The sequence below is a fragment of the Cheilinus undulatus genome, linkage group 15 (assembly GCF_018320785.1).
Source record: "Cheilinus undulatus linkage group 15, ASM1832078v1, whole genome shotgun sequence".
NCBI lineage: Eukaryota > Metazoa > Chordata > Actinopteri > Labriformes > Labridae > Cheilinus > Cheilinus undulatus.
The window spans coordinates 24,753,965-24,779,137 of NC_054879.1; the positions used below are offsets into that span (position 1 = coordinate 24,753,965).

Sequence of the window (25,173 nt, forward strand, 5' to 3'; positions counted from 1 at the left end):
CCTTTCTTACAACCCCTTAAATGTCTCAACAGATAGCTGTTTAAGATGAGTCTGGTTCTGTGAAAGGTTTCTGCTCAGTAAAAGGAAGCATTTCCTTGAAAGTGTAACTTTATAACTGCTGCCTACTGCTTACTCTTTATGCATCTCCCCCTTCTCTTCTCTGCATCTTCTTCTTCTTCTCTTTAGTTGCAGATGTTGAACAAGTGTCTGAAGGTTTCTTCCCAGTCAAAGAAAATTTTTTCCTGCCACTGTTACTTTATAAATATTGCTTTGTGCTCTCTCTGTCTACATCTCCCTTGTCTTTCTTACTATATATTCCTCTTCTTCCGGAGGTTGATTCTGTAATCATGCAAAAATAAAATTAATCACGTGGTTTGGTAGCTGAAATGAACCAACCTGCAAAGTTTCTCATCTTTAACCAGGTGTTCTTCTGTTATTCTGACCAAAACCTGATTCTCTTTCCTGCTGACATCACTACATGTGCAGGAAGGGTCCTCAGCTAATTAAAGAGGGTGTTTGAGTCTAAACCCACAAGGGTTTGTGTGTGTCATAGACCACCAGAGCGAGGATCGGCCCCTCCAGCTCTGCTTTGACACATGCCAGTGCCAGGATGTTAAGTCATGGAAGTCAGTGAGTACAGACTGTGAGAATTAAACAAACAAAGACACTTTTATCCTCTGCATCTCTCCTCCATGCATCCGTCTGTCCATCCTCCATATACAGTCGCTAGAAAAAGTATGTGAACCTTTTGAGATTTCCTGGATTTCTGCATAAATTGGTAATTAAATGTGTTCCGATCTTCATCTAATTCACAACAATAGACAAACACAGTCTGCTAAAACTAATACTGCACAAAAAAATGATATGTTTTCATGTTTTTATTGAACAAAACATGTAAACATTCACAGTGCAGGGTGGAAAAAGTATGTGAACCCCTAGGCTAATGACTTCCCCAAGAGCTAATTGGAGCCAGGAGTCAGCCAACTTAGAGTCCAATCAATGTGATGAGATTGGATGTGTTGGTTGAAATTGTCCTGCCCTATAAAAAACGCACACCAGTTTTGAATTTGCTGTTCTCAAGAAGCATTGCCTGATGTGAACCATGCCTGGCACAAAAGAGCTCTCAGAAGACCTACGATCAAGAATTGTTGACTTGCATGAAGCTGGAAAGGGTTACAAAAGTATCTCTAGCCCCGAATTTCCATATACAGCGTGTGCGCCGTGGCGCACCGCGGAACGCCGGCGAATCGAACTGCAGAGCACTTCGCTCCCTTTCTAGTCTATCAGAGCATTTCCATAGCCGGCGCGTGCCTGGAGCGCCACCCCGCTCCGCTTTGTTTCAAATACGCTGCAGGTCTATTTAAGCACCGGCCGCTGCCAAACCTCGTAAATTCACCATCTTTCAGAAAGCACCAACCATGGAACTCACAAGAGTAGAACATCCGGTTCTTTCAAAATAAAACACAATGCAGAGAGTTCAGTGGGTCACAGAGCTACAGTGGCACCTTTGACGAGGAAAGTTAAGTTTTGGGGATTTTTAGCCAAAGAATTTTGCATAAAACCACAGATCCTTTAAGCAAACATTCACCTTTTGACTTGCTAATGTACTCACTCAATGGAGGAAGCAATAATATCATGGACTTATAGCGGAAAGCATGATAAATTAACCCCAAAAGGTAAAATAGTCCGCTGTTGACATGCTATTCCTGCGTGAACTCACAGTTCCCCCGTGATCTCTTCCTGATGATCAGGGCTGCAGCACTCTAGACTTGCTTCCAGTGGGCGAGGTCGCTCGCCTTTCGGTTGGAGCAAACCTGCGGCGCTTCGGTGCGCGGCGCGCACACTGTATATGGAAATTTGGGGTTAAAGCCTTGATGTTCATGTGTCCATGGTAAGACAGTCTACAAATGGAGAAAGTTCAGCACTGTTGCTACTCTCCCTAGGCATGGTCGTCCTGTAAAGATGACTGCAAGAGCACAGCGCAGAATGCTCAATGAGGTGAAGAAGAATCCTAGAGAGTCAGCTAAAGACATACAGAAATCTCTGGCACATGCTAACATTTGTGTTGACAAATCTACAATAAGTAAAACATTAAACAAGAATGGAGTTCATAGGAGGACACCACGGAGGAAGCCACTGCTGACCAAAAAACACATTGCTGCATATTTGAAGTTTACAAAAGAGCACCTGGATGTTCCACAGCACTACTGGCAAAATATTCTGTCCATAGATGAAACCAAAATTGAGTTGTTTGGAAGGAACACACAGCGCTATGTGTGGAGGAAAAAAAGGTACAGCACACCAACATCAAAACCTCATCCCAACTGTGAAATATGGTGGAGGGGCCATCATGGTTTGGGGCTGCTTTGCTGCCTCAGGGCCTAGAAAAATTTTTTTATCAAATACCAATTTTATCAAGACATTTTGCAGGAAAACTTAAGACCATATGTCCGCCAACTGAAGCTCAACAGAGGATGGGTGATGCAACAGGACAACGACCCAAAGTATAGAAGTAAATCAACAACAGAATGGCTTCAACAGAAGAAAATACGCCTTCTGGAGTGGCCCAGTCAGAGTCCTGACCTCAACTCAATTGAGATGCTGTGGCATGACCTCAAGAGAGCGATGCACACCAGACATCCCAAGAATATTGCTGAACTGAAACAGTTTTGTAAAGACGAATGGTCCAAAATTCCTCCTAACCATTGTGCAGGTCTGATCTGCAACTACAGGAAACGTTTGGTTGAGGTTATCGCTGCCAAAGGAGGGTCAACCAGTCATTAGCCTAGGGGTTCACATACTTTTTCCACCCTGCACTCTGAATGTTTACATGTTTTGTTCAATAAAAACATGAAAACATATCATTTTTTGTGCAGTATTAGTTTAAGCAGACTGTGTTTGTCTATTGTTGTGAATTAGATGAAGATCGGAGCACATTTGATGACCAATTTATGCAGAAATCAAAGAAATCTCAAAGGGTTCACATACTTTTTCTAGTGACTGTAGCTCTGTTATATTTGGCTCACATTTTTGTTTTAGTTTACAGTAATGGCCAACAAAAAAACAGCTCTGCTCCACAAACACGTTTGACGTGTGGGAAAGATTTCTCGTAATTTAGCTAGAATTACACACGTCCCCTCCAGGGAGTTCTACAGAGCGTCAGCAACAGCTTCCTGGGGGTGATAAATTATGAAAGTTCAAGTTCAGGGAGATTTCAGCCACTGACCTTCACTCTGAAACTAAACCAGATGTTAAAGAGTTGAATAATTGTTCAGTCAAGATGGTACTGATAAAGCTGAATCTGAAAGCCAGGAATTTTTGCAAAATGTTCCAAAAAAGTTGGGACAGGAGCATATCCTTATCCTCGAACAACTCTTTAATCATCGGGGGACTGAGGACCCATCCTTTTTTATGTTCAGTTGCTCTAGAATGCAGAGTTTCCGTTGTTGTAATTTGTGCTTCATAATGTGCCATACATTTTCAATGGGAGACAGGTCAGGACTACCTGCAGGCAAGTCTAATCCCTACCCTCTCCCTCAGCCATGCTGCTGTAAATCATGCTGAATGTGGTTTGTTATTGTCTCACTGAAATAGGCAGGGACATCTTCAAAAAGAAAGAGATATGTTGCTCATAAAACATGTACAGTTATGTTCATAATAATAGCAGTGTGTTTAAAAAGGTGAGTAAACCTCAAAATTCTTCAAATAAATTGTATTTTAATGAACACAAATGCATTGGGGACACTGCACATTCTATTTCAAAGCAAGAAAATTGGAAAAAGTAATTGAATTTGATCATATTTGACAGAAAGTCAAGAAATATAATGTTAAAAAAAATAGCAGTGTTGACATCTTTCTTTACAAACTCAAAAATGTACTGTATAAACTAAGAAATGCTTGAAGATTCAACTTTCCTGAGAATCATAAACTAATATTTAGTTGCATAACCACGGTTTCTGATAACTGCTTCACATCTGTGTGTACATGGAGTCGACCAACTTCTGGCACCAGTCAACAGGTATTGCAGCCCAGGACAATTGTACTACGTTCCACAATTCCTCTGTATTTATACGGCAACATGACTTCTTTCAGTATTCTGATGTACTCAAACTGATCCATGATCCCTGGTATGCGATAAATAGGACCAACACCATAGTACGAGAAACATCCCCATATCATGATGCTTGCACCACCATGCTTCACCGTCTTCACTGTGTACTGTGGCTTGAATTCAGTGTTTGCAGGACGTCTGACAAACTGTCTGTGGCCCTTAGACCCAAAAAGAACAATCTTACATCAGTCCACAAAATATTACGCCATTTCTTTTTAGGCCAGTCAATGTGTTCTTTGGCAAATTGTAACCGCTTCAGCACATGTATTTTTTTAAACAATGGGACTTTGCATGGGCTTCTTGCTGGTAGCTTGGCTTCACATAGACGTCGTCTGATTGTTTCAGTACTCACAGGCAATCTTAGATCTTCTTTGATCCTCCTGGAGCTGATCATTGGCTGAGCCTTTGCCATTTTGGTTATTCTCCGATCCATTCGAATAGTCGTTTTTCTTTTTCTTCCTCGCCTTTCTGGTTTTGCCTGCCATTTTAAAGCGTTTGGTATAATTTTAACTGAACAGCCTATCATTTTCTGCACTTCTTTATAGGTTTTCCCCTCTTTTATTAATTTCTTAATCAAAGAACGCTCTTCTTCTGAACATTTTCACCAATTGTTGCTTTATGTTGCGCTCATTTGCCACCATTAAGCCACTTTCTATTTTGGCTTTTGTTTTTAACCCTTTTTGCTGCTCCTTGTTGCCATTTTAACCAAACTTAGCTAATTTCTCCCTTTTTATCTTTGCCAAATTATGACACTTTTAGCCAATTTTATGCCAACTCTTTTTGCCATTTTTAACCTGCTTCTTCCCTTACTTTTAACCAATGTCACTGCTTTTTGCTCTTTTATGCCACAGTCATACCACTTTAAACCCATTTTTGCCCTTTTCTGCAATTTTTGCCACTTTCTTGCCACTTGTTGCCCATTTTTGCAATTTCTTTTTTTCCATTCTAATCATGTTATAAAGGTTTTTGCCCTAGATTCCCAAATTCTACCATTTTACCAATTTTTGCAAATTTCTTGCCATTTTTCACCATTTTTTTTTTTTTACCAATTTTTCCACTTCCATACCACTTTTAACCCAGTTATTTGCCCTTTTGTCACCTTTTGTTTGTGACTTTTAACCATATTTCAGCTACTTTTCCCTATCTTTGCCAATTTATGCCACTTTTAGCCCATTTTTGCCACCTCTTTTTGCCATTTAACCTCCTTCTTCCCTTACTTTGCCACTTTTAACCAATTTTCACTGCTTTTTTGGCCAGTTATACCACTTTAAACCATTTTTTTCTGCAATTAATGCCACTTTCTTGCCACTTGTTGCCCATTTTGCCATTTCTTTTTGCCTTTTTAACCCTGGTTTTGCTGCTTTCTGCCCCATTCTGTCAAATCCTACAGTTTTTACCATTTTTTGCAGCCTTCTTGCCATTTTTCAACCATTTTTGTTTTTAAACCAATTTATCCACTTCTTTACCATTTTAACCAATTTTTTGCCCTGTTGCCACCTGTATTTGCCAATTTTAGCCCTATTTTAGCTACTTTTTTCACTATCTGCCAATTTATGACATGTGTCACCCTTTTTTGCCACCGCTTATTGCCATTTTTAACCTGCTTCTTCCCTACTTTGCCTATTTCAACCAATTTTCCCCGCTTTTCTATTTGCCAGTTATACCACTTTAAACCCATTTTTGCCTTTTTCTGCGATTTTAGCCACTTTCTTGCCACTTGTTGCCCATTTTGCCATTTCTTTTATGCTATTTTAACCTTGTTATGCAGCTTTTTGCACCATTTTACCCAATTCTACAATTTCTCCCCATTATATTCATTTTTGCCAACCTCTCGCCATTTTTGCTGACTGTATTTTAAAGCAACTGAGTAATCGTTATGGATAGTTATCTAAATAAAGCTAGTGGTGGCCTAAGGTACTGGCACTGTACTGTTTATGGAGGAGTCTTACAGTAACTTTCATTTGTAGATGCAGTGAAGTCCTGTGTTAGCTGAAGATGGTTCTCTGAAGTGTTCCTGAGCCCACATTGTAATATCCATCATATATTATGCTGGATTTTCATCCAGTGCTGCCTGAGGAGTCAAAAGTCACATGCACCCAATGTCCATTATCATCCTTGCACCTTTTTTGCAGGGACTTCTTACTACTTGCCTGTGAAATGTTCCAGGTGTTAATGAACTTTCGTGCTGCAGGCAACAAATTCAGAATGTTTGTATATTTACAAACAAAGCAATCAAGTGGTCAGTTTGGATATTAGGTATCTATCTTAATTTTTTTACACACTTGAATGTCAGTTGAAAAGGATATCGCTATTTTTATCCACATTTTACACAGTGTCCCAACTTTTTAGGAATTTGGGTTTGTAAAATTCATGTTTAAACAATGCTGCACTTTTGTAGAGTTCAGGAGTTTCATCAGAGCTCTGGCCTGAAAACATCAGCTGTCCGATGCTGGAAACTCATGGCCAGTAAGAAATAAGAGACAAATTTAGTGACTATCTGATGAAAATAGAGCAACATTTCCTAGATTTCTTTTGGTCATGTCCATTTAGAAATAATGCCTCATGTTATTCATCATCAGCATATTTCACTTAAACATCTGGAGCTACTACCTAGAAGTGAGTCCTTCTAGATTCATCTGAAACTAATGTTGAATTTCTTCTGTTTCTGAGCACATACAGTACGTTCTTTGACTTTATAACTCTCCTGACAGACGTGATGTCAGCCATTAAATAATTTAAAGCATGTTTATTGTTGTTTAATCACTCAGCCTGCTCTCTCTGAGCTGTGTAACCCTCAGTGTTTTTGTCTGACAGATGGAAACGATGATGAATTGTATTAAAAGGCGCTGTAATGTTCAGTATGTCACAACGACTGTGACCGACACAGACTTTCCATGTGTGGGTTTGAAGGGGAGAGGCTGACTGAGAAATAAGATGGTTCACATAATTTCCTCTCAGATCTGGAACTAATTCAGGACAATTTATCCTACATGTGCACATGTTTGTGGGTGCCCTCTTACATTAACCTGAGACTGCTCGAGTTACAACAAAAGGAGCTGTGATGTTTTAGAGGCCATGCCCTTTAAAAATATTCTAACAGAACTAAATGTGTGGTTGTTTCTAAAAAATCTGATATAATTTATTTAAAATGTATTTATTAACTCATAACCTGTTAAAATAGACTTTTTACATCCACAGATAGTGAACCAACTCTTAAAGTCTCAGTGTGAAATTTGATCTATATAAAAATGTAATTTAGTAAAAATAAAAGTTTAATATAAAGTGTTTGGGATTGAAACCACAAACTGCTATAAAGTCACAACTGGCAGGAATTCAGGCACAATCCCTGTTCCTTTTAGGCAACAGCATAGTTGTTTAACATCCACATAATCAGGATTTAACAATGACAGACTGTATTTTACCCCTTTATTCTTTGACACAGTCCCCTGTAGCCCCCTATGGCTGAGGGTGGAGATCTATTGGAAAGATACCAGGTGTTATTATAATGACTTAAGTCACACAGACAGTCAGATTTTGAGATTTCACACAAAGAAAGACCACAAACAAAGGACTATATTGGCTTTTTTCTCATACTGTGGGTTGGTAGATACTCCAAATGCTCAAATAGATGTGTAAGAATTCTGAAAAGTGAATTTTTCACGACATGTCGTCTTAAATCCCTGGTTCCCAACCTGGCGTCCAGGCCCCCTGAGGGGCTCAAGACAATTGGGTCTTTTCCACTATGAATTTTGGCTGCACTGATGCAAACCAAGCCATACTGATTTACTTTTCCATCGCCAGTTTGGTCATGCCGGGACGCCTCGAAGACGTGTTTAAGTAGCAACAAGTGTACGAAACTTTAAAGTACTCCAGGGCAACAGCATGGCCAGACATGATATGAGTGGACAGCTAAACCAAACAGGGCTTCTTCTTCTTCTTCTGGCAGAGCAAACCAAGTCCTACTGAAAAACAGCTATTTAACGGCATCTCAAAATGCAGCATCATCAGATCTAGACACGCAAACAGGTAGCTTGGTTGTGGTGGAAAAGCAAATCCCCTGCCAGGCTGAGTCAAACCAAGTAGGGCCAAGCTGCTCATTACAATGGAAAAGCCCTGTTGGTCCACTGTGTATATCATCATTCACCCTCTGCTGTCACAGTGAACCCTTCTCTAGCTGCTCTGTGTGTAAAGCTGCTGAAGCTGTGACTTCTTTCTCATCTATAGTTTTCATGTCAGCATTGCCTCTCCAGCTGTGATACACTTTAATAGACTAATAAGGTGTTTTTTGATGACAGCAGCAATCAAAAAGCTAGTGTTTGTTCTGTGGAAGTTTATAGGTGTGGAAATGTCATAGCTCTGTATCTCTTTTACATCCAACAACTCAGGTAATAAATGATCTGTTATGTTCTTTAGAGGTCAGACAGAACACCTTTTGAAAGTATTTCTGCCATTATTCCTGTTAGAAGTTATAAGTACCGTTAGATCAACTTTAAAACTGTTGTTTCGGGTTGATATGTTTACATTGCTGCTTTAAATCCTCAATGAATTCTGCTCAGCTTTAAAAAATCTTATTTTGAAATATTTGTCTCTAGAATCTTAGCAGTACACTGTCTCATTGTCAGCTCAGCATGTGAAGCTGTGGGAATTGCCAAACATCTGGAAAATCCTCACACATGGCGCCATGTACTTCTCTCTTTACTCAGACCCCCCCCCCCCACCACTCCACCTCCTCATCTGTGTCATTGAGCAACCGTGCTGATGTGAGTCTGCAGGGGAACTTCAGAGGAACTCCCTCTCCTTGGCAAACACAACAAACAACTTCAAAATGATGCAGTTTGACAAGTAACTAGATATTACAGTAACTCAGCAGTTTTAGGGTGCAGTTTTCTGTTGTCATGACATCTCACATCTAGAACAGCTGTGTCATATGTTCTTACTGTTGGCTATGTCGGTCCTTAACCCTCCAGTATCATTCAGATATTGCACCCTACTAAGCCATCCAGAACAAAACATGTCAGCTGTGAGAAAGCTTTCATTAAAATATAGAGAGACATGTTTTCTCGATAATTTTTTCATCAAATTCAGTCCTGACCAAAATACCAATACCGAAGATTTTAACTCTTTAAACACCAGTTTGACAACACAAAGCCATGACTGTTTTATAACAAAAAGAGTCATTTTCTGAAAAAATAAAATAAAATAAATGTTGGTTGGTGGAATTCTTTCAAGCACAGACATGTAAAAAATTTACAAAAAAAAGTATAATAAGCTACTTTGGGCAAAAATGTCCACTTCCAGGTACTGCTGTAAAATATTAACGAAAGGGCTGCCATGGTCCACAATTAGTACACTGATTTTTTTAAATCGTGATGTAGCTTTGCCTACACTGTAGTTAAAGGGGACATATTTTACCCTTTTGAGACAGGTTTACACTGGTCTCAAAGGTCTCCAAAACATGCCTGTGAAGTCTGTTATTGAAAAAACACTCCAGTATTTTTTTTTAATGTCTAAAAACCGCTTTGTTTCAGCCCTGCTCAGAACGAGCTGTTTCTGTGTCTGTGGCATTAAACTTTAACGAGCTTTCTGACTCCACCCCTCTCAGGAAATGGATGTGGCTCTCCTGATCCTCCTCTCAGCTGGCTGCTGAGAGGAGGATCAGGAGAGGAGGGCAGAACTCCCTTCCAAGAGGGGAGGGCCATCCCTCTATCATGTATCTATCACTAGAATGACAACACATTTCATCATCCTACTTCCCAAGCATACTGGCCCCTGGTTGTATTAGTCAGTGATTAAGTTAAGAGTCTGTAGTGAGTGGGTAAACCTCAGTGTGTCACCCACTTAGTGGGCAGGAGCAGAGAGTGTTAAAGTCACAGTGAGTGTTTGGTGGTCTATATAAAGGAGCAGCCGCAGCTCAGATCCTGAACCTTCTGCACAGCAGCTGCAGGATGAGAGTCTTCGCTCTGCTCTCCGCTCTCTGCCTCCTCCTCAAAGAGGCTCAGGCCTGGGGATACAAAAATGGAATATTTCATAACTCCATTTGGCTTGGTAAGAAACTTTTGACTTAGTGTTTAAGTTACAGTAGCTACAAGAAAAATTGATTCAATGAAAAACACTGAGTGATAAAGTTAATACACCTTCATCTCTCCTTCACAGGTGGGACTAACTGTTGTAAAGGTTAAGAGTTATTAAATTAAAACCGGTTTTATTTGTTTATTGACAATGATATAACTGTGTAACACACTTAAATGATGATTTTCTGTCATCAATTCATTATTCTAATCATAAGACTGTGTTGAGATTCTTAAGAGCTGCTCAGCATTTAATCAACTTTTAAAAGCATGTTTGTCTTAGACATGTGCCAGATTTGTGAAGTAATATATTCCTGTATCTAAAAAGCAAATCAGTAGTAAAATGGGTGCAGAAAAGTAAATATATTTGTAAAAACAGCTCAGAAAACAATTACTATGTACAGAATACATAGTAACAAGATGAAACCAAGCAAAGAAAATCGTGGTGCATGACTTTTTCTTTGCTCTGAAGCTTTGTTTTTGTCCAGTCACCGTTCTGTGTCTGTGTCTGTACACATTAACAGAAATCCAGAAATGTAAAGCTTCATTATAGGGAGTAAGGATTAATGGGCATCACAGCTCTCCAGCACCTCTCTCTTGTGCCAAACTTTCTGTTTACGACCCACTGTGAGCTGAACGAGGCCAATAAACACAACCAGAATGACTTCATCACCACTATATATACAAACAGTTTACATTATTTTTTTTTCTCTATTATGGGAATGAAACAGGCTCTTTGTAAAGCAAAACATCTAAAAAAAAAAAAAGGTAAGCCCAGGGTCCTGTTTGCCATTGTGAAACATCCCCCCTTCTTTTAACAACAGTCTGTAAACATCAGGGAAGTGAGGAGACCATTTGCTGGATTTTGGGGGGAGGAATGTTGTCCCATTCTTCTCTAATGTAGGATTCTAGCTGCTCAACAGTCCTGGGTCTTCTTTGCTGGATTTTTTTGTTATGATGCTCCAAATGTTTTCTACTGGTAAAAGGCCTGGACGATAGGCAGGCCAGTTCAGCATCCAGACTGTTCTGCTGTGAAGCCATGCTGTTGTGATGGATTTGGTATGTGGTTTAGCATTGTCTTGGTGAAATAGTCAAGGCCTCCCTGAAAATGATGTTGTCTGGATGCGAGCATATAGTATGTTGCTTTAAACCCTCTCTCTACTTTCAGCATTGATAGTTCATTTCTAGATGTGTAAGCTGCCCACGCCATAGGCACTAACGCAACCCCATAGCATCAGAGATGCAGACTTTAGAACTGCACCAGGATTACAAGCTGGACAGTCTCTCTCCTCTTTAGTCCACAGTGTCTGTGGTTTCCTGAAAAGATTTCCAAATTTTGATTCCTCTGACCATGGAACAGTTTTCTGTGTTACCTCAGTCCATTTTGAAACGAGCTTTGGCCCAGAGACAGCTGTGTTTCTGGATCCTGTTCACATATGGCTTCTTCTTTGCAAAATCCAGCTTTAACTGTCATTTGAGGATGGCACAGACTACAGTGCTAGTGGTCAGTGATTTCCGGAAGTGTTCCTGAGCCCATGCAGTGATTTCCAGTACAGAAGCATCCCTGTTTTTAATGCAGTGGCCCCTGAGTGCTTGACGATCATGAGCATCCAATATTGACCTTCAACTCTGTCCTTTGCTCACAGAGATTTCTGCAGATTATTGGAATCTTTTGATGATGTGGACTGTAGATGGTGGAATTTGCGAACTTATTGGACTTTTACATTAAGCAACATTTTTTATTTTTTCATACCCAGTCATGTGGCTGACCTTTTGCCAATTAACCTAATTAGTTGCAAAATGCTCCTCCAGCTGTTTTTAGTACCACTGCCTTTTCCAGCTTTTGTTGCTGACTTTAAATGCAAAATGAGCTAACGTTTTCATTAAACGGTGAAATGTCTCACTTTCAACATCTGTTATGTTGTTTATGTTCTATTGTGAATTCAATATGAGTTTATGAAATTTGACAATCAATGCATTTTGTTTTTATTCACATTTTACCCAACTTTTTTGAAATTGGGTTTGAAATGGCAAATTAGAACATGATGTAAAAGCCATGTATGTATTTATGTATTTGATTGTTTTTATGATGTGTGTAGCCTGTATGGACAGCTGTTGCAAAAATTATGATGAAGACTTTCAAATCTGAATCCAGTGAAAACAACCAAGATTTTCTTGTTAACTTGGTAAGCAACAGTGAAATAATTTGTATGCTTGCATGCCAGGGACCTCCTAAGATTATTTATTTCTAACAAGACAAAGCTTTTCTCCTGGAAGGGCTCATATTTAGTTGCACCAATTCCCAGTTTTCTTCTGTTTTGGAGAAGTAACAGAGCATTGCTGTCAGACATTGTGGCAAACACTTTGAGCTGAAGGGATAAAGAAGGCAGCAGGTTCCCCTGGCTAGAGCTAGAGAGAGTAATTAGTGTAAAAAAAAAAATACTCCTAATGCAGGTTTAAAATGATCAAAATATCCACTTGAGGCTAATTTCTGCACAGGTTGTATTCATGCATGCGTAAAGCCCAAACAGGATCAGCAGAAGACCCCCTGCTGAGAAAGCTGAGTGGATAAAATGTTGGGAAAATTCCAGTGAAATTTTAAGAATCCCACAGTTTGTACTTCTTGTTCATATTTAACCATTTTGAATTTAAACACGCTTTTCTTAGCTTTATTGATATGTTTTCCTGCAGCTTTGCTGTCCGTCTCTGTGGTTGCAGCACAAAAACACATGCAGACAATCGTTTCTCTGTTGAGTCTAAGCAGAAGCAGTAGCCCCTTTTGTCTCTCTGTCTTTTTCAGAACAAGCAGCTGGAGTTTACCACCGGGAATCACGCAAAGGGAGGTACCAGCTGACATATAAAGAGGCCAAAGCTGTCTGCAAATACGAAGGAGGCTCGCTCGCCACGTATCAACAACTGGAGGCGGCCCGTCAAATAGGTCTGCAGCACCAAACACATCCACAGCAGAAGCAGAGATTTACTTTGAAAACAGTGTCATAACTCACTCTATTGGATGTTTCGAAACAGTATGATTTAGAAAAAGCTCTGTTTGGTGTATTCAGGAGAAAGATCTGGCATTTGAAGTGGGGCTGATGTGCACAGTTGAAACCCAAACCAGGGCCCAATCCCAGTCCCATTCTAAAGCCTTACACCATGTCCCAGTGTCAGACAACGTTTTGCATCATGTAGCATCGTATGCTCACTTTCCACACTAGATCTGTTCTGTGAAATAAACCTAGAATATAAAGTAATGAATTTTGTGTTCAGTAGATTATTCCTCTGTTAGAACAATGTGTCTCAACAATAAATCTTATACTGCTGGGAAGCCTGTTTATTTCCCTTTTAAATGGTGCTAGATAAGGAACATGCATTTGTGGGATGAGCAGCAGAGCTGAGTATGTGGGTTGGGCCCATGAAAAAATTTGCCAAATCTTCTCTGATGCCAAACAGCCTTTTCTGCCATTGACTCTTGTTTGGCACTGTTTTGTCGATTGGATGGTTGAAATCTGAAGAAACAAGACATACTGGCAGTTCAACAATTTATTTATTTAACAAACAGGAGTCTCAGTAGCATGTGGAAGAACCAGCCCAAATATCCTGGCACCTCCTCCTCATGCTGGTCACCAGCCTGGTCACACACTGCTGTGGAATGGCCTCCCATTCTTCCACCAGCATTATTCACAAGTCAGCCAACGTGGTTGTGTTGGTCACTCTGGCACGAACAGCTGATCCCACAAGTGTTCAATGGAGTTGAGATCAGGACTGCTGGCAGGCCATTCCAACCTCTCCACTCACAAAATCTGGAGGTAGTCTCTGATAAACCCCGCTCTGTGGGGGCGATCGTTGTCATCTTGGAGGATAGAGTTCGGTCCCAGACTGTGGAGATATGGAATTGCCAATGACAGCAAGGCTTGCTTTTCCATCTAGGGAGATGCTGCCCCACACCACGACACTGCCTCCATCAAGAGATGTTACTCTGTTGGTGCAGCAGTCAGCATATCGCTCTCTGCATCTACTCCACACTTTCACCTACGATCCAACTGCTGTAGGCAGAATCTGGACTCATCGCTGAACACAAGGTTCCTCTGCTCATAAGGTTTCTGTGCACATGTTGCAGACATCAGCACAAACAGGCCTGATGGTGAAGGGCAGTCATGGCAGCCTTGTGAGACCAAAGATTGGCTGTGTTCAGTCTGTTTCTAGATTAACTGGGCAGAGCTGTCAGCCATATCGGCTTGCAAACCTTGACTGCAAGATGACATGAAGGAGCTGGACTTGTAGTCATACTGAAACAACAAACCGAATGGGGAGGAAAGGTGAGTAGATTTTAGAATAAGAAAGCAGCAGGATGATTGGATCGGGAGTGGTCATGGCAGACCACCTTTTCTAGTTTGGGTCAGCCATATGTTTAGAAAATCAATCTCCAACCACATTATCTAGGCATGCTGCTCTGAGAATTTTGATTCAGTAATTCTGACATGTTTCTAAGCATTGTTAAACTCTAGTTTTAGCCATACTAGCTGTACTTTGACTTTTCCAACTGTCTAAAAGCATCATTAAGGTAATTTTCTGAGTAGAGAGAGGAGTGTTTATGTTTCCTCCCTCCCATGAAACCCATGAACCGTCTCCTACTATAACGTCTCTGTGTTCATATGTCTTTAAACTCGCTGGAATGCTTTTAACATTCATCAGAAGAGGTTCACATGTTCACAGGGGGAGAGGTCACTGGAAATAAGTGTGTGAAACATGTCTTTCCACTCTGTTTCATGACTCGGTGCCAAATTTAATCATCCCCAGGAGTGCAGTAAAAGCCTGTTAACACCTTCTTGGGTGGGTGGTGTCAGCACTCCCCTGGCACAGAGATCCAATACAGCCATTCGTACTGGTTTCCAAAGCTGAGTTTCCCCCACAGCACTCTACCCAGGAGGTCCAGCGTTTATCTGAGCATCTTGGCTGGGGTCTGCTGATGGTAACTCTGAGCTGAACACTAAGGCCTCTGTCTGCAGGACTGAGGAGTACAAAATAACAAACAACACTTCACCAGAGAGCTCTGATCCAGCCTGCTTTGTTAAAGAAGTGAAATGAGGTCTAAAATCAGTGTATTCTTGAATTAAGCTGACATTTTTCTGCTCTTGTTCAGGTTTCCATGTGTGTGCAGCCGGATGGTTTGACAGAGGGCGAGTTGGCTACCCAATCGTCAAACCCGGCGCCAACTGTGGTTTTGGGAAGATCGGCATCATTGACTACGGCTACAGGCTGAACAAAAGTGAGAAATGGGATGTGTACTGCTACAACCCACACTGTGAGTACAGGTTTAATGCATTCACTGTAAGCTCCTGCTTTTTCTAGATAAAAAATCTGCCCAGGTTGAAGGGGAAGTGCTGCATGTATGTAGAAAAGAAAGAGTATTTAAACTGTGACTGTGTAGTTTAATGAGTTAATGGTGACTGTCTGTGGTGAAGTCCCGGTGGGGAAGACCCAGACCCACGGGTTAAGTGTAGTCATTAAGTTGAGTCTACACAGAGTCACTCAGCACGTCATCATCACCATTGGTCTGAGTGAAACAGGGCAGAATAGAGAACTAAACCTGTGACCGCAGGGACGACAGAGAACCACAATCTCTGTCCCGCCCTGTGAGTTATCAAAGTCAGACCAAAAATAACCCAGCAGGAGGAAACACCACTGGTCTGGATAAGATTTCACTGAGGAAATGGAGTCACTGGGGAAGAGATTACTAATGTGGGGTAACTACAGTGAAAATCACCATATTCCCATAATGCAACAGAGTTACAAAGCTGATGCATTAAATTTAAGCAAACAGGATTTTCCATTCTTTGTGAATCAAAGGATATTTACACCGGTTTAGTTAAGATTATTATAAACTGTTTAAAAGCATTTGAGGTTTTAAACGATGCTTAAAAAACTCTAGCATGAATTGTTCAAATTTTTTAATTATCTGAAATTATTGATTCTTGTAGGTTAAATGTTGGGTGTGCCATCATAAATTTGTTGTGTTGCTGTCTCACACACCAGTATATAATGATAAAGGTTTATACCGCGTTCCACATTATTATGCAAATGATATTTTTCTCTGATTTTCCTAAATATTAATGCAAATGACAGTCAAAATATTTTTCAAGTCATCAGCCGTTAGAGCATAATTCAAATGTTTTTGAACAAACTTCATAATCACAAGAATTATTTTTAAAAAAATAAAAACCTCAAAATGCACTGTTCCACATTATTAAGCACAACAGCTTTTTAAAAAATTTTATAGGTTGTAAAGAACTGAAAATGGTCATTTGTTGAAATTGCAGCATCAGGGGGTCATATTTACTGAAATCAAAGCTATTTCAATCAAAAACATCTTAACAGGACAAGTCCCATGTTAACATAGGAGCCCTTCTTTGATATCACCTTCACTATTCTTGCATCCATTGAACTTGTGAGTTTTTGGAGAGTTTCTGCTAGAATTTTTTTTGCAGGATGTCAGAATATCCTCCCAGAGCTGCTGTTTTGATGTGAACTGCCTCCCACCCTCATAGATCTTTAGCTTGAGCATGCTCCAGAGGTTCTCAATAGGGTTGAGGTCAGGGGAGGATGGGGGCCACACAATGAGTTTCTCTCCTTTTATGCCCATAGCAGCCAATGACACAGAGGTATTCTTTGCAGCATGAGATGGAGCATTGTCATGCTCGAAGAAAATTTTGCTACAGAAGGCATGATTCTCTTTTTATACCACGGAAGAAAGTGGTCAGTCAGAATCTCTATATACTTTGCCGAGGTCATTTTCACACCTTCAGGGACCCTAAAGGGGCCTATCAGCTCTCTCCTCATGATTTTGGCCAAAACATGACTCTGCCCCCTCCTTGCTGACGTCACAGCCTTGTTGAGACATGGTGGCCATCCACCAACCATCCACTACTCCTCCATCTAGACCATCCAGGGTTGCACGGCACTCATCAGTCAACAAGACTGTTTGAAAATGAGTCTTCATGTATTTCTGGGTCCACTGCAACCATTTCTGCTTGTGAGCATTGGTTAGGGGTGGCTGAATAGTAGGTTTATACACGACTGCAAGCCTCTGGAGGATCCTACGCCTTGAGGTTGGTGGGACTCCAGAGGCACCAGCAGCTTCAAATACTTGTTTGCTGCTTTCTAATGGCATTTTAGCAGCTGCTCTCTTAATCTGATGTATTTGTCTGTCAGAAACCTTCCTCATTATGTCTTTATCTGCACAAACCCGTCTGTGCTCTGAATCAGCCACAAATTTCTTCACAGTACGATGATCATGCTTAATTTTTCCTGAAATATCTAATGTTTTCATTCCTTGTCCAAGGCATTACACTATTTGACACTTTTCAGCAGCAGAGAGATCCTTTTTCTTTCCCATATTGCTTGAAACCTGTGGCCTGCTTAATAATGTGGAACATGTGGGAAAGTGCATTTTGAGGTTTTTATTTAAAAAAAAAAAAAAATAGTTATCATTATGAAGTTTGTTCAAAAACATTTGAATTATGCTCTAACTGTTGATGACTTGAAAAATATTATGACTGTCATTTGCATTGATATTTAGAAAATCAGAGAAAAATGTTGTTTGCATAATAATGTGGAACGCGGTGTATATTGTATCATATTGTAATAAATGGTGTTGTGTTGTACTGTAGCATATGAGGGTGTATGGCATGCTATGCTATAGCATCCTAATGCTCATCAATCCATGCACCATCATGTAATATATTTTATCATGTTTCATAACATATATGATGATGAAGGTTTGGTAACGTAATGTAACAACATAACTTATGTTATCATATCATATCCTATATCCTATTGTACCAAATGTAAAGTAGCTTATGGTATCGTATTACAGCGAATCTACTGTAACATTACATAACTTACAGTAAACTGTCGTATTGTATCGAGTAAAAGGTAACTTAGCATAACTCTTCTATTTTCTGTTTTATCACATCATATGTATCGAATGGTATCTAATGTATCATATCTCATGTCGCATAATGTAACTTAATCATATTTTTTCTAACGAAACATACTTATCATAGTAAATATATCGCTCATATCATATCAAATGTAATGTAATGTAACTTATTGTAATGTATTGAAACTTACTAAGTGCAACGTAACTTATTGTATAGAATGTAACCAAAGAGAATTTAACTTATTCTAATCTATAGGTCATGCATCGTATGGTATGGTATCCTATTGTATTCGTAACATCCCATCTTGTACCGTATTGTCTTGTCTCGTATCATATCATACATATTGATGATATGGAATGTATTATTTCACATTTCATAATGTAATTCATTTTTTTGCATTCTATTATATCCTACAATATCAAAGTTATTGTAACTTAACCTATCATAATGTATTGAACATAACCTAACATAATCTAACTTATACTATTGAATCGAATCGTACCATACTGGATTGTCTCGAATGGTATTGAATGTATGGCATCACATGTGAAAAAATAAAAGTTCATGTATTGTATTGTAACTAAATGAATGCAATGTAGCTTATCATATAGAATGTAACAAAAATACACTTGTACTGTATGGAATGTAACATAACACAATTTACCTTGTATCCTATCCTATCGAAACATATCGTACCGTATCTTAACATTTCGTATTCTATTATATCGTATTTGAATGCAACATAACTTAATCTTCCACATAGTATTCTGTTGTATTGTTTCATGTCAGACTGTATCATGCTAATTGGTATTATGTCACATTGTATTGTACTGTATGAAGCATATTGTAGTATATGGCATCAAATCTTATCTTATTCCACTGATAGCTTCAAACAGTATTACATCTTATCCCATGTATCATCATGTAAAATATCTTATCATGTTTTGCTTGGTATTGTATCTTATCCTGTGACACTGTATCAAGCAAAGTTGGTGCAGCAAGCTCAGCAGCAGGTCACCTAACATACTAAGGATGCATCATATCATATGTTGTACCATATGGTATTGTATCGTCATATCATCTCACATTACACTGCACTGCACCATGTGGTATTGAGTGGAATTGTGTGGTACGTGTACGGGGGTCTATTGTTTCACATTGTATTGCATTGTCTTTTATCATATCACCTGTTGGACCAAGTATCTTTCACCTGTTCACTATATCTAGATCTAACTATATCTCTATGCTGTATCAGCTCTTTAACTCCATTATTCAAATGCAAACCATTGCCTGTTGGGGCACAAACTTCACCAGGATTATCACAAAGTATTCAGCTGTTAGGTTTTTGATCTAGTTGCAGGTCTTTCAGGTAAAACCAAAGTCAACTACATTTCCCCTTGAGCTCTTTTGCTGACAGAATGTTATATTAAGAAGGCCAGGAAGAAATACTGCAACGCTTTCCTTTGAGACTGAGTAAATCTTCCAAAAAACTGTTTTGTCACAGGGAATATTCCCTGAGAGCAGGGGGAAAGAGGTGAGCAGCAGGAGCTGTCTGTAGTAGATTAATCCAAGACGGTGCACTTCAGGAAAAATGAAATATAAACGTAGCCTCTGTGCTTCCATATGTGCAGGGTTGCTGAATGAGAGGGGCACACAGAGTTCACAGCTGCATTATCAGCGTTTCATACAAGAATACCGTATTTTAGACCTACTAACAGTTATGAAAACACTTGAAGCATTTTGATTTATTGCAGTTTAAGTCAGCTCAGAGACATTTTCCCTGTTTTCTCATGGTAAAACAACGACATTAAGCCTGCTAAACCCTTTGTCCTTAAGCAGCTGGTGGGACTGTTCATCTGTTCATGAGAAGCAGTTTGATTCAGGGGGTCTGCCCTTTGCGTGTGAGCTTTGAATTAATTCAGAACAGGAGACAGAAGATTTTTTGTTAAAGTTAAAGAGAATTAAACACACATGTTCAGACAATAGCATCAAAAGACTTTCTTTAAGACCACCTGAAGGAGAAAGACACTGAGTTTTCCATCTGTAGTTAAAATAAAAGCTAGCATCCATCCTTAGGACAGACTTAAAACATCCAATCAGAAGGATTTAAAGATGAGTTAGTGACCAAAGTGTAGTTTCCAAGGCTTTATTGGATTAAAGTTGTTTGGGTTTTCGAGATTTTTGTTTGCTCTTACATCATTTTGTAGTTGTAAATGTAAAAACTGCATATAGTCTGCTCATATGAGTTCTTGTGTTCTTACAGCTAAGGAGTGTGGTGGTGTGCTCACTGACCAGGAGAGGATCATTCAGTCTCCAGGTTTCCCTGAGGAGTATCAGGACGAGCAGATCTGTTACTGGCACATCAGAGTCCGCCTGGGTCAGAGGATCCGACTTCACTTCCAGGAGTTTGACGTGGAGGATGACACGGCGTGTCTGGCAGATTACCTGGAGGTCTACGACAGCTACGATGATGTGTCCGGCTTCGCTGGGAGGTGAGAGAATAGGGATCTAAACAAACAAAAACTTTACAAGGCTGAGATAATCAGTCAATGAGCTGTTATGATTAGAAGCCACTAATGTACAACCCCAGTACCAAAAAAGTTGGGGCGCTGTGTGAAATGTATATAAAACCAGAAAGCAATGATCTCTAAATCTTGTAAACCCATTTGACATTTTATTCATAACAGAACACAAACAACTTATCAGACGTTAAAGCTGAGGCATTTTACCATTTCACAAAAAATGTGCTCATTTTAAAGTTGATGGCATCTCAAAGAAGTAGGGACAGGGCCGTGCTTTAAACAGTCTATAAACGTATGGAAAGTGAGGAGACCAGTGGCTTGAGTTTTAGGAGAGGAATGTTGTACCATTCTTATCTGATGTTGGATTCTAACTGCTCAACAGCCCTGGGTCTTCTTTGCTGAATTTTTTTGTTTAGCGATGTGCACAATATTTAGACACAGTTTTTCTCAGATAGGTAACGTAATGGTCTGGATCCGTATTTCTAAGGTTACTGTTGTTTTGAGAGCGTTGACGGTAGGGTAGTTAACCAGAAGTGAATATCCACTCGTGTTTGGGGTTTTCCACAATGCTCATCGTTTATTACACATTAAACAACGACCTTGCAAAGCCCGGTTGTACGGCTACTATTTTATCATACATGAGCAAAACAGTAGGCACAAATCCTTGCATTACTTGAGTTGAGTGGTAAAAAGGAGAAGAGAAGCTCAGCTACAGGTAGGTATCCATAATGAGAGCATCACTCATACTGAAAACAAAGATAAGCAACTGCACCCTCTACTGACATTGCACAGTATGTCTTAAAGGTACATCACACAATCTCAACAGTTAGTAGGCTAAACCTCAGCCCACCTTTACTTCTGAGGGACTCTGCCTTACTTAAATCCTTCTTTTATACTCAGTCATGTTAATGACCTTTTGTCAGTTAACCTAACTAATTGCAAATGCTCCTGTGGCTGTTTCTGATTAGTACCACTTACTTTTCCAGCCTTTTGTTGCCCTGTCCCAACTTTTTTGAGACATGTTGCTGCCATTAAATTCAAAATGAACTAATATTTTAATGAAATTGGAAAATTTCTCAGCTTCAACATCTGATGTTCTATGGTGAATGAAATATTATGTGATTGAAAATCACCGACTTCTGTTTCATTTACATTTTACACAGTGTTCCAATTATTTCGGAAATGAGTTTGTACTTCAAACATAAATCATAAGCATATAACAGTTTCTTTATAAATTAATAACTTGTTACTAAGGAAGTTGTATTATTATGACAGTCTCAGGTTTTAAAACTTCCTTATGAATTCAGTTAAAATCAATCAACATCAATCCTTTTTTGTTACACAGCAACTAGAAGTTCTAGAAAGCTATTATTGGGGAAAAGTTAAACAAAATTACAGGTAAACTCCTGCTCACTGACTTAAATGTATTACAAATTGGCAACATTTTGGTACAGGCAGTAACCTTTCTTAGGTTTGTTAGTATTTTTCAATGTTGCCTATCCTTAAAATAACAGAGATTGTATAATTTTAAGGCATCCCTGATATTGAGAAATGTTGGAAACTGTGACAACCTTATGACAGAGAATGAAAAAAAAAACACTAATCTGATCATTATGATTCATCATTTTCTTCTTTTTTGACTGGTTCTTTCAAATCATATGGCTGATTAAAGTTTTAAAAATACAATATCTAATAGGAATGTCACAGTGCATTACAATACTGTTGAAGGTAAGGTCGATCATGGATTTGACTAAAACAAAGATTGCATTACTTTTCTGGTATCGACTAGCAGAGGGTGCAAACTGCTTTTAGCAAGTCTGGTTAGAGGTTGACATATTTTCATGCACCACCTTAAAATAATCAGACAAAGAATACAGCATGTAACTTATAGTTATCGCATTAAATAAGGACAAGGGAACTTTTAGAATTGTATTGTAAGAGATTTGAAACAGGAAATCTATTTTTAAATTAAAGTAATACACTTAAAAAGTAAAAATCTGATCAAATTCAGATATCATGAACCCTACTGTGATACAAATTGGGAGTTTAGTGTATTACTAGTTTTTGTTAGTAATAAACTAAAGCCTAAACCTAACCAAATCTGACTTGTGTTTAGGGTTCATCATTTTAAAACTGACACCTAAATTCCAGATATTATAGTATAATTGAAAAATAAATTCTGGTATACTAATCTATCTATCACTGGTTATTCAAAATGTTGCATGTTGGACTTACCTTAAGTGACAAAGACACTTATATAATAACTGGGATTTACCTGATAGAAACTGCATGATTATTTAATAATAACACAGATTTTTACTATGTTGTTTCTAGATTCTGTGGTGAGGATTTACCAGACGATATCATCAGTACAGGTAACACTTCCAGATAATTCTTTCTGTGCAAAATGTGTCTGATTTTTCTTTATTTTGGCTCCAGCACTTTGGAAAACATATACATCTCTCATCTGTGTCTTTATTGTTGTTTTTCCCAGGAAACGTGATGACATTGAAGTTCCTCTCTGATGCTTCAGTCACAGCTGGAGGTTTCCGGTTACAGTATACTGCCTCTAATGCATCGCTGTTTACACACAATAACACTCATTATTTACACTGACCAGTGGTTCAATACACTGATGAAATGTCATTGGTTACCACCTGTACTGTAAAAATAAATCTCTATAAATTAGGACTAAAAAAGAAACTTCTGTCTTATTTTAAGTTGCTGATGTTTCCAGGAAAATAAACACATTTGTCTTCACCTACCATGAGTTTTCTGATATTTACAGTATTTGACCGATATTTTTTTCATCCACAATCACATCACTATAGGCGATATCATATCAATCCATGGTTTCAATCTTTTAGTTCAAATAGAGTAATATGACTGGTTGAGAGCATTTTTTAGTGCCAAGACTTCATTGTGGATCACTCTGCCTCAGCCATGGTGCTCTGGATCCAGTAAAGGCCCTCTTGAACCAAAAGAACCGGACTCTTTTAGTTTCAGGAACTTCCACGGAACTAAATGGTTTCTGTGGTCCCCTGTTGTCTGTGTTTCCATTGCATTACAAAGTTCAAGACTGAAGATGCAAATCAAGCAACCTGATACAACAAGGCTTCAGGAGGACAAATTGATATTTTAAACTTATATCAGGTCATTTACTGGGATTTAATATTGAACAGACTAAATGTAATTTTCAAAAACCCTTTTTGTTGATTTTTTTAAAATTTTGATTTGTTTGTTGTGATTTACACCTTCTTTTATTTCTCTTTATAGCTCAGGCAGGCCACAAACACTGTCAAACACTGCAATAAAACTGAGCTCAGCTACTCTTCTTCACAAGCCGTCATCAGCTGATGGCTGATTCATTTCTAAGCAAGCCATTAGCTTGTGCTGCCTTTTTAAACTGCTCTAGCCTGCTACTTTTTGCTTCTCCAACTTTTTCCAACCCTCCTCCACCCCAGCTCCTCATTTATTCAGCATCTGACTTAATCAGTGTCATTCTGTTGTCACTGATCCCTGCTCTGCTCTGGGTATTTGCTGCTTCCCTCCCTGCCTCAGTCTTTCCTTGTAGTCACAGGAAAGGCTGTGACTGTGTTTCCAACAAAACAGCAGTGCTCATGAACAAATAAGATGTGGCACAAAAATACAATCCTTTGCATAAGTTTAAGGCATGTACTGTTGGGTGCTAAGGATTCTCTTCACCCCCAGCAATATGCCCAGAGACCACCAGAAGTCCACAGCACAACCATAGGCTCATGGCAACCCTACCACCAGTCGGGATGGTACCCTTGGCCATGCTTAATTGCCATATCAACTGTTTACACCACCAAAAAGGTGTGGGCTTTGTTATTTTCTCAACAGATTATTTCCACATCTCTGGTAAGGGCATCCAGAGCTGGACTGGGGTTTAGTCAGTCCTCTTTCCCACCCAATGGTGACGCCTTACTTCAGCCTTATTTTAGTCCAAACATGTCTAAAAGTTCTGCACAGCCCTGTATGTATCATCATTTTGTCAACAACTCACAGAACTTTCATGTTTTTGTTTCATAAACAGGAGGTTTTATTACAAATGCTTGGCTTTCAGATACATAAACATTACTCAGAAAGTACAGTTAATGGGCCATTATAATTTATTTTGTTTTAATGAGGCATCTGCAAAGACACTTAAATTTTCTTTTCTAATATTTATCCCTGTACATGTACTTTTTGGACCCAGCGAAAATTTTCCAAGTAGCATTAATGTCTCTGAAGACACTGATAAATGTTTTTAGTGTCACCAGTTAATCCAACACTAGTTAACCCATGGCACCAACTGTACACATCAGACAAAATAAAACTTCTAGCTGGGCTTTGTTACTTCTGAGACTAACAAGAATAACATGTAACATGTTTTTTGTTGTTGTTGTTTTGTTTTGTTTTTTTTTTAGTCATGGAATGGGTTTGAAGGGACGAGAGTACTGAGACAACACACGGAGACAACAATACTGCTCACACTCACACCTATGGGATTTAGAGTCACCAGTTAACCT

At 39.1% G+C, this 25,173-nt stretch overlaps 1 protein-coding gene across 1 annotated transcript; it reads left to right on the forward strand.

The window, feature by feature from the left end:
- Positions 1 to 9,879: 9,879 nt before the first annotated feature.
- On the forward strand, positions 9,880 to 23,391 carry tnfaip6 (tumor necrosis factor, alpha-induced protein 6). Its single transcript, XM_041807666.1, has 6 exons — positions 9,880 to 10,156; positions 12,980 to 13,117; positions 15,320 to 15,481; positions 20,383 to 20,611; positions 22,976 to 23,016; positions 23,136 to 23,391. Exons 1-6 carry the CDS (start codon positions 10,057 to 10,059, stop codon positions 23,255 to 23,257), a joined length of 792 nt encoding a protein of 263 aa, XP_041663600.1. The 5' UTR covers positions 9,880 to 10,056; the 3' UTR covers positions 23,258 to 23,391.
- Positions 23,392 to 25,173: the final 1,782 nt, after the last annotated feature.

What these genes read in the sequence shown, in the direction of transcription:
- tnfaip6 (XM_041807666.1), top strand. Translation starts at nt 10,057, where the DNA reads ATGAGAGTCTTCGCTCTGCTCTCCGCTCTCTGCCTCCTCCTCAAAGAG. An exon ending in GTACTGCTACAACCCACACT is followed by an intron (nt 15,482 to 20,382) that starts GTGAGTACAGGT and finishes GTGTTCTTACAG; the next exon opens with CTAAGGAGTGTGGTGGTGTG. An exon ending in AGACGATATCATCAGTACAG is followed by an intron (nt 23,017 to 23,135) that starts GTAACACTTCCA and finishes TGTTTTTCCCAG; the next exon opens with GAAACGTGATGACATTGAAG.